The 11,055-nt window shown below is 37.3% G+C and overlaps 1 protein-coding gene across 1 annotated transcript in view; it reads left to right on the plus strand.

The window, feature by feature from the left end:
• Window positions 6,811-11,055, plus strand: part of LOC109841908 (ribose-phosphate pyrophosphokinase 1-like) — a 32,165-nt gene continuing 27,920 nt past the window's right edge. Inside the window, 1 exon segment of the mRNA XM_020410830.1 lies at window positions 6,811-6,816. Within this exon segment, the coding sequence (XP_020266419.1) occupies window positions 6,811-6,816 (6 nt within the window).

An 11,055-nucleotide genomic window follows, 5' to 3' on the forward strand; every position in this document is an offset into this window, starting at 1 on the left:
GCACTTACATTTGGTCGGCTGATAAAAATCTGCAATTACCTTTGGTCTGAGGAGGATGAAAAAAAAATTATTCTTTTTTTTTCTCTTTTTTTTTCTTTTCTTTTTTTTTCTTTTCTTTTCTTTTCTTTTCTTTTCTTTTCTTTTCTTTTTTTTTCTTTCTTTTTTTTTTTCTCTTTTTTTTTCTTTTTTTTTACAACTGAACAAGAAACTCTCACATGAGAGAAGAATAAATTCTTTTTATTGTTCTGAAATAAACAAAATAAACAATGTAGAATGAAATATTCAACATGAAGAGTTCCTGTTCTACATTGAATCCTACCTTACTGTTGAAAATTCTTCCCCGGATTTTAAACAAATTCAGAATGATATAATCAATAATGTGAATTTTTAAGCATTTCGGGGTGTTCAACAATTCTTGCAACAAGGTAAGGTGGATATTATTGGTGTCATGCATTTTGTATTTCTTAATGAACTTAGACTCTTGTACTGTGAAATTTTGTTTTCCAACAACCAATTCTTCTGTGAAGTTCTGAAAATTTGGTTGTTGATTATTCTCCAAAAATCTAAGTTCATCAAGAAAGAGTTCTTCAAAATTTAATTCAAAGCAGCAAATATTTAACACAGTTTTATTATTCTCAAGGACTTGATCTGCTTCTTCTAAAAACTCTAACTCTTCATCAAAAATTTCCTCAAAACTTAAATCACACTCTTCTTCTTCTTCTTCTTCTGATCTTTCCTGAATGTAGTTTATTTCTAGAGGCTGATTATTTGGTTGGTCCCCTGGATTAAAAATGTTGAGATCAGCAGTCAAATTCCCAAAGGACAGCTTCATTTGACCAGTTCTACAGTTGATGAGAGCATTAGAAGTGGCTAAGAACGGTCGTCCTAAGATGACAGGTGTCTGTCCTTTGGGATTGGAAACAGGCTGTGTTTCCAAGACTACAAAATCTACTGGAAAAATAAAATCTCCAACCTTAATCAGAACATCCTCTAACTCACCCATAGGGACCTTGACAGATCTATCAGCCAACTGTAAGGTGCATTTGGTTGGGTTCAGTACACCTAGACCCAATTGCTGATAGACTGAATATGGAAGCAAATTGACACTGGCCCCTAAGTCTAAAAGCGCCTTATCAATGTGAGTATTACCAATGATACATGAAATGATGGGGGAACCTGGATCTTTACGTTTCAAAGGTATGGGATTTGACAGCATTTCACTGATATTGGCGGCTAAAAAGACTTTCTTTGGAACATTTATTCTCCTCTTCTTAGTGCACAATTCTTTTAAAAATTTAGCATAAGATGGAATTTGTTCAATTACATCTAAGAGAGGAATGTTGACCTTAACCTGCTTGAATGTCTCTAGGATTTTCTCCTCCTGAGGAGAGTGTTTCCTAGACCTGAGTCTATCTGGAAAGGGAGCAACCGGTCTAAATCTATCAAAAGCAGGCTCAGGTTCGGGTTCAGGTTCTTGGTCATCTGAGGGGAGTGATTGTTGAATAGATTCATCAGAAGGAGAAGGAGAAGGAATTTGTACAGGATCAAGAGTTTGACTTGGCGGAGTTCTCACTTGATTATCGACCTGTCTACCTGACCGAAGTGAATGGATTGCATTCACTTGAGCTTCATAGGATGAACTGCATCCTGTGTTATTAGGGTTGACCACGGGTTGACTCGGAAATTTTCCTTTCTCTCTTTCACTCACGGCACTAGCTAGTTGACCAAGTTGGGATTCTAATCTAGCTATAGCTTGAGTGTTGGAGTTGAGCATTTGTCCGGTTGATTGCATGAAGGAATTCAACGTGCTAGATGTTTGAGTCAACATATTCGTGGTTTGAGTAGAGGCCTTAATTATGGTTTCTAAACCCCTTTCCAAGACATTGAGACGTTTATCTTGATCTGGATTGTGAGGAGTTTGAATTACAGCTTGATGAGGAGGAGACTGATTTTGATACGGCAGATTGGGTTGTTGAAATTGTGAATGAGAATTGAATGGAACTGTGTTTCCCCTAGGAAAATGTTGGGTCGAAGCGGGAGTGAAATTTTGAGTTCCGGGAGAATTTCCTAGATTCCATGCAAAGTTGGGATGATTTCTCCAACCTGGATTGTAGGTTGGAGAAAATGGATCATTTCTAGGGTGCTGGAATGCAGCGTTCATCTGTTCTAATGAATGATTGTTTCCTAAGAGAGGGCATTCCTCTGAAACGTGGGTAGGAGACTGACAATTATGACATCCTGGGAAAGAAACATGATTGAGTTGAGCTGGAGCTCGTTCCTTAATTTCTAAGGCTTCTAACCTCCGCAGAATTGTCGCCATCTTCGCTTCAGAAGCAATGTTTGACTCCAAGGAAAGACCACTAGACTTAGAATGGGGAACTGATGAAACCCTGTCATCGCACTGTTCCCATTGCATTGTTTTTTCAGAAAGACTCTCCAAAAACTCCCAAGCTTCATCAGCATTTTTCCTCATAAAATCCCCGTGGCACATTGATTCTAAGGAAGTTTTTGCAGAATAATCTAATCCCTCATAAATTATTTGGCACAATCGCCATTTCTCTAAACCGTGATGAGGACATTGGATGAGAAGATCTTTAAATCGGTCAAAATACTTCCAAAAAGGTTCTCCCGGGATAATTTTAAAGTTTTGAATGCTGTTCCTAAGCTTTACCGTTTTATGAATAGGAAAAAATTTCTTAAGAAAAACGGTGACAAATTCATCCCAAGTTGAGATGGAATTTGTTGGTAAGCTGTACAGCCATTTTTTAGCTTTATCCTTAAGAGCAAATGGAATAAATCTAAGCTTAACCGCATCTTCATTTAATTCTCTCATTTTAATCATAATACACACTTCCTCAAATTCCGAAATAAAAATATATGCGTCTTCTGTTTCATTACCAAGGAATTTGGGAAGCATGTTTATGTATTGCGGTCTAAGCTCAAAACTTATTCCATTTGTTTCGGGGAGCCTAATGCATGAGGGGATTGCATTCCTAATGGGATAGCACATATCATGAAGAACGGGTGGATTAGGATGCTCCATTTCTATGATTGGTTCAAAGCGAATTAATCGATGTGTATTATCCCTAATCCACTGTTGCATACACCAAAATATTTCTTTTTATTATTTTTTTTATTTTTTATTTTTTTTCAAAAAAAGAAAGAAAATTAGTTTTTTTTTAGAAGATAAAGAAAAAGAAAAATCCTAACTGAAACAAATCAAAACAATCACTTTTCAATCAACTCTAATTCTAGGGTTTAGCCTAACTCAACTAGACCAGCTCCTAACCAAAAACTCCTACAGTGAAAAGATCAAAGTTTTACCCAGGTAGTTAGCCAGGTAAGGATAGTACTAGAGGGTGATCAAAGATCAATTAAGTACCTCTTTCCTTGCGGAGCGCTTTACGCAACCCCTAAACCTTGCCTTAGACACCAACTAATCTGAGAAAACTTAAACCGGTTCACTTAAGGATTTCTTGTTCCTTATTGAGCTCGAATCCTTAGGGGCCAACGTCTAATGAGTTTTATTAGGCTTGGGTGGTGTAGTGAGGAATTAGTGATTTTTGGGCTAAGGAAAGGGTGATGAAATCCCTCACCTTATCTTGATTATGGGGTTTTGCCCTTAAAAATATTTTTAAGTGTGTGTCAAATCAAGATGCTCAAATCACTTGGTGAATTCCTACACTATATGAAATGCAACCCTATGAATTAAAAGCAACTAAAAAGGATGGAAAAGAAAAATCTTTTTTTTTAATTAGGGTTAACAATCAAACAAATGAGAAGGGGGGATTTGTTTGAATTTATTATCTTGTTAGTAAATGTCAAAGTGGAGGATGAATTTTATTATGGTCAACAAAAAATAAAATCTCTTCTTCTTTTTTAAGTCCTAATTGTCTCTAATTGTGAAGAAGTAGCTAAAGGGTGGAATTAAAAACTAGAAAGAGGACTTACCTGAAAGCAAATCTTCAAATCCTAGCTCTCCAATCCGCGATCTTCAAGCTCCAAGCGTTTCCTTCACAAAAAACACACAAGTTAAAGAACCAAAATAATTAAAACCTACTTAAGCACCTTCCCCGGCAACGGCGCCAAAAACTTGATGCGGCATAAACATGTACCAAAAAGGTTGCAAGTGCACAACCGTGTCAAGTTATAGTATTTAAGATATCGATCCCACGAGGAAGGTGTTTTGTAGGAGAAAATATAAAATCGGTTCTTATGTTGTGTGCGTGACAAGTAGGAGTGATAAGTGAATGTGATTGTGGAGAGATAGAGAGAGTGGATTTTCGGCCCACTTATACACAAGTCCATATTTCATTTCATTTCCAAAGCAAAGGTCCAAGCAAGTCTCCGGCCCACTCATTTGTTTTCAAAACTAAACTCAGCAGCAACAAATCATTCCAAGTCAATAATGGAAATTCAATGCCAAGTCCGGCCCAATTATTCACATTTGCATTCTTGTGATTATCAAAACTGCAGCAACACTCCTTGCATCCATTTGAGAAAGAAATGCAATTCATTTGAGAGAAAAACAATCCGGCCCATGGAGAAAAATTGCAGCCCACATCAATAAATCAAGTCCAAGCAAAAAAAAATCAAAGGTGCAGCTAAGTCTTTGGCCCATTGTTTTCATTTGATTTTTTTTTGGCCCATTGTTTTCATTTGATTTTCCAACACCTGCATCTCCAGCAGCTGGTCCGGTCCAAGTTGCATTTGATTTTGAAATTTCATTCCAATTCATTTCATTTGAAACTCTGCAGCACAATAAGCAAGCTTGTGATCTTTGCATAAAAGTCCAATTCATTTTTAAGCAACCAAGTCCAAATTCGGTTCCTTGCACACATGTGATTTTCAAAAATTAATTCTCTTATTTCTTCATTTACTCAAGGGTCTTTGTTGAGAGATGGGATTTTTGGGATTTATTCTTTATTAACCTGCAATTAAAGATAAAAGCAATTATTAGTGATATATTTATTCATATAAAATAGATAATGAGGGTATAAAATTGTAATAAAATGTGATTATCAGCCGCCCGGAGTACGGACTAGTCCGTATGATTGCGATGTAGGTCGTCGCCTACAATCGATCTGCTCGACAGGATCCGACACATGCTGAGAGAGCAGAAATTATCGTAGCACACGGTCGGGGACATGCATCTCAACAATCTCTCAACAGATCAATGGAACATTGACTCTCCACGAGTCGGGCTATCTCAACAGATAGGTGCAAGAGTATGCATATCGAGCTCTGACGGTGAATAGGGTCTCCACTTGAATTGAAATAAGATAAATAACATAAAACATTTATCAGTATCAACAAACAAACTATAATATTCATAACGACTTGAGATTTATGTTTACATGTTCGTGTTGGAGGCCATCAAGCTCATTGCGGTAAAACTCACGATGTCGCGTCGCTGATTTATACTTAGTGTACCGCATATTATACCTATTTGGCATAAAGAAAATATGAGTACAAATTCAATATGAATAAAATTGTGTGGATAATTATATCTGTATGCCACAGGAAACTGGCCATGTAGGTCACGGTGCACAAGCAAAGTAGGTTGTCCAATATGAATGCGCTCCCACAACCAAATCTGTATCAATGTGCAGCATCCCTTGAATTCTTTATTCTGCAGTCAAGGATACCCTATACAATTCTCTATATAAGTATGCCAACACCGCACTACCCCATGATAGTGCGCCGCATACACCAAAATCCTCTAGCAGTGGTAGCCATCATGCTTGTACATGAGTCTTGCTCGCATCAGGAAATAGAGTGCACCCTATCATGTGCAATATGTACGCACGAGCATGATACTAAAGCGTCTCAATGGAGGCATTTGTCGGTATATCTCCCTGAAATGTCTGACAAAGACACGATATCTTCATCGTACCACTCCTCAAGTTGGGTACCTGACCAAAAAGCCTAGCACATACCTTAACCCAATTATGCTCATCGGTGCCCGTAACTGCCGAGCTATCGATGGGGAGCCCAAGTATGATGGCTGCATCCTGTAATGTGATAGTATACTTCCCTATATGCATGTGCAAGGTTTTGGTCTTTGGCCACCACCTCTCAATAAGTGCACTGATAAGTGGCCAATCAAGCCTAATATATCGCACTGTCGAACACTCCCGGAACCCGGCTTGAGCTATCAACTCTAGTATTCTCTCTTCGTGGATGACCCAAGCTGAATGACTCTATGAATGATCGACCATGGTAATGTCTGGTACGGGCTGTACATTAAACAAAATTGATTAAGTATATTGAGAAAAATTAAATTTAGTGCCAAAAATAAGGAATGTTTTTATATATAACATTTTACCTGTCCCGAGCCAATAAGATCTGAACAATGACTCGCCTGGAGGTACAAAACATCGCCATGTATCGGTCCCAGATCCATAATGTACATAACTACATATTACAACAAACGAATGTGCAATGTGAACCAGGAATAATTAGAAATCAAACAATAAAATTATCCCAAACATAGTACAAAATGCTACATATTACAACAAACGAAAGTGCAATGTGAACCAGGATTAATTCTGCATCAAACAATAACATTAACATAGTACAAAACGCTACATATTACAACAAACGCTACATATTACAAATACGAATGTCACATGTGACCAAACATTAACATTAAAAATCAATGCCTAATCCTAGCTGGACAACTGCTTTTGTTGTGGCCCGGTTGATCGTATCTACTACACTTATTTTTCCTCCTAATTGATTCTCGACTATCATCCATAGAATTTCTAATCCGTACGGAATGAGGGCGCCTAGCCAATCTTTTATATAATGGAGGTAATATTTGTGGCCCGTCTTTTGTCCAATGTCAACAATCATATGGTGGACGAAAACACTCCGTGTACGTTTGTTGATAGTTGTAAGTTGAATACCAATTTGCAATGGATTCGTAATGTGAAATCTCGCACCACCCTGTAGATCAGAGCAAGCTGCGATGATATGTGAACAAGGAATCAATTGTAGTTGTGGTACATTGCAAGTGCACGTACACATGTGATCCACTAGAATATTGACTTTGTATAAGCGACTTTCTCTATGTGATATTCCCTCAATGACCTCACATTCATTAAAATTGTATCTTACGACCTGAAATGATCAAGCAGAGACAATCCGAGCCGCTAACATTTCTTCAACCTTCGGCGTGAACTCTAAGAGGATATTTGCACCAAGTTCTCAACATCGAAGAAAGAAATTATTAAATCTGTAAAATGTTTTAGCAACTAGTGACTGTATTGGCATATCACGTGCTCTCCTAAGCACACCATTGAAACTCTCAGAAGCGTTCATAGTCATCATACAGAACCGCTTCCCGCCATCTTCATATAAAGCCTACTTATCAACATTGTGTGGTCCCAAACTAGTTTCGATCCATTCATGTGCAGCTCGTGAAATGAACTTAATCCTCTCTCGTATTTGATCATAAACTAATTTTTCTGTTGCACAGCCGGCTTGCCAAAGAAGATCTTGAACCTGCCCATTTCCATGCTTCTTCTTGAAGTTGTCCCTAATATGTCACAAGCAATAACGATGTTCATGTGGCGACGAGAAATGTTGTTGGAGTGCTCTTGAAATTCCTTTCATCCTATCAGATATGAATGTAATCGATCATGCCCCCACACTAGGGATATGATATCTAATGTATGCAAAAAACCATGCCCAATTCTCTGTATTTTCAACATCAACCATTGCAAACGCCAAAGGAAATAATCCGCCATTTGCGTTAACTCCGGTTGCAACAAGTAAAACGCCTTTGTACTTATCATACAAGTGGGTGCAAGCAATGCTAAGAAGAGGATGACAATATCTGAAACCCTCAATATAAAGGCTAAATGCCCAAAATACACATGTGAACCGTCGTTCTCCGCCATCAACAGGGTCTGATGATACTTCATAGACAGTCCCCAGATTTTCTCTTTTGAGTACTTCGAGATAATTTGGTATGATCTCATAAGATTTGTCTCAATCCCCAAAAATTTTTATCATCATCTTCCTCCTAGCATTCCAACACTTATTGTATGATACATCCAATTTGGTCACTTTATGCACTAAAAACGAATATCTTTTGGCCTTAGATCAAGATCCTCTCTTAGATTAGGTAAAATCAATCGATATATAAAATATGTGGACGCATGCTTGTTATTCATCTCTAATCGAGGATTGCTACATCTGTGGAGTCCGTTGTAAGCTGTGATTTTAAATTGCCCGTCTACTCTTACAGCCAAGCGTGAATTAAGCTTCCAAGGATATTTCACATTGCCGTCGTGGTGTCCACCATTATCCTCATCTTCGTCATCTTTGCGATAAAAAAAACTACATTATAGCTTGTTGTATTATTTTTTTGTTGGCCTAAACTTGACATTTTTTTCCATGGCCCACAAACGAAGCACATGGATCAATTTCTCCTTACTTTCAAATAGACCCCCTTCTTGAATGAGAAGTCCTCACCTTGTGTATCATCTGTTAGCCCTTATGTTTTGATGATGTTTTACAACCACCATTATCGGTACTAATGGCTTGTTGAGTGAAAATATAGTAAATACGTATATCAAGCTTGTTAGTGCCATTAATGGAGGATTGGATAGAATATGCGCTACAACGATGATATCCAAAGAAGGAGGAGGCATAGCGATGAAGCAACGTTCATTCAAGAACACTAAATGCAATAAGAAGCTTCATCCAACTCAAGCTATATTAAGACTCAAAGAATTGTATTCTACGTGAAGATATTAGCTAGTTTTTATTTTCTTTTTAGTACTAAAATGTAGGCAAATAGTTTAGATTTAAATTGAAGCTATTGGGATATCACACACACGGTTTCATACTTATAGTTTTGAGTGTTTATTCATAAAATACTATTTTTCACAAGTATGAAGACCTATTAGCAAAATTCCTTTTCCAAATAATTTATTTTGAGTGTTAAAAACATTTTACAAAGTTTCACAATTTTTGGAAGTCAAATGAATATTTTACAGATTTTTTAAGTGAGTCAAAAAAAAATAGTATTTTGAATGTATCAGTCTACGGTCAACCGCCACGGTCGATCGTGCCTGAGTTCATTCGTCAGTGGGCAGCAGAGACTTTCATAGTCGACCGCCACGGTCGATCGTGAGCTCGAAATTTCCTACGGTCGACCGCCACGGTCGACCACAGAACTCTCTGGAGTTTTTCTTCGTTTCTGATCTGGCTCGCGATCGACCGCGAATATTCTACGGTCGACCGCCGCTTGTTTTTCAAACGATCTTTTGTACTTTTTCAGCGCCGATTATACACAATCTCAGCATCGTTTGTTTCCAGATTTTGGGGGATTATGGTATGGGTTTAAACAGCTGGTTTTTCCTATTTAAACTCATACACTCCTTCTTCCTCATTGTCCTAAGTTTTTGAAAAACCAGAGTTTCAGTTTTACCGAGAGCCAAAATTTTCAAAACCTATTTTCTGTGTTTTTCTCAAGTTCACATCCCAGATTCAGATTAATCTTTCTCTTTGCCATAGGGACTTGTAAAGAGAGAGCTTTTACACCATTGCTACTGTTTGAGTGCTTGGTATTATGAAGATCAATTGTGTAGGAGTATGATCCAGTGGAGATCAACGGTGTAGTTGTGAGATCGTGAGGAGATCGTTGTGTAGTAGAAGTTCCGGCTTCCAAACCAGGTTGTGTAGTGGATTTCTCCTCGAGAGTGGGGAGCGGGGATGTAGGTCAGTTGACCGAACCTCGTTAACACATCGCGCGTTACAAGGATAATGATTCCTTACTCTATCTCTTTTTCTACTGTTGTTCTTTTGTGGTTTGTTACTTGTCTTAATTTTTATTGCACTATTATTAGCCTTGTGACCCTAATCACCCCCCCCTCTAGGGTCCAACATCATCAACGATATTAGTGCTGATAGGAATACTTTTCATCGTGGAGTTATTAATCCATTCTTCTCCATGAAGTTCATCGGGTGGCGGATCCTCTAACACGACATACTAATTATTAGTATAATATCCGTCAATGTGTTGGTTGTCCCCTTCATCACGATCAATCAAACACGTCATGCTATTAATTTGTAAGCCATCCACTTCATCACCATCCTCGGATTCGATACTTGCATTATCATCTAGATGAGCCGTGTTAGTATCGATATTTGAAGTGTCCACAAACAAAGGACCGCTCACATATTCTAACTGTGTCCAACCTTCATCTTGTTGCAGAGATAAAAATCCAACGGAGTCAACTTTAAGGTCCTCCAACATGCGGGAGTATATTCCATCGTGATTTACCGATTTGCCCAAATTTCTCTGATGTTTTTCAATAAATAATTCCATCGAACGCTTCTGATCGTCTAACACTCCAATAAGACCTATATCATAGTCACTTGAGATTTGAATGCCGCTTGTTTTATTTCCCACAATAGGATAATTGCAAATAATATTGAGGTGATACTCACGTGAGTTGGTTAATGTAAGTTTATGTAATTCATTAACCAATTCATCGAAAGTATATAATTTTGTTATAAACAACGGTCTCATCACACCTCCTTCATAAACAAGCATATTATTTTCGAGATAGTTAATCTTTCTATCATATGAATAAAGAATTTTGATTCGATCGTTCATTATTACCTCTGAAGAGTAAAAAATTCAAGATTAATATTACACGAAAAAACTTAAAAAAATGTTACTTACCATTAAATCACCACATTATCGATTTTAGAAACCCATAATTTTAACCAAATTCATATATTGATGTCAAACATATGTAGTAACACTAACTTTTACATTTTTTGATAATTTTCCCTATAAATACACAAAATTATTTAATTTTTTTCACAAATTCATAAATAATTCACAATTAATTTCTAAAATCTAATTTTTTTTCAAGTAATCATCATGAAATAGTGAGAATATACAAGAAATTAGGAGAATTTTTTTAAAGATTTTACTTTAAATTTGTCGATGCCCTAATTTTTGGTGAACTCTGGCGATGATGGCGGCAAGAGCAATCAACTCCGGTGAGGAACTAGCAGCGGCAGCGG

Source organism: Asparagus officinalis, chromosome 5, assembly GCF_001876935.1.
Source record: "Asparagus officinalis chromosome 5, Aspof.V1, whole genome shotgun sequence".
NCBI lineage: Eukaryota > Viridiplantae > Streptophyta > Magnoliopsida > Asparagales > Asparagaceae > Asparagus > Asparagus officinalis.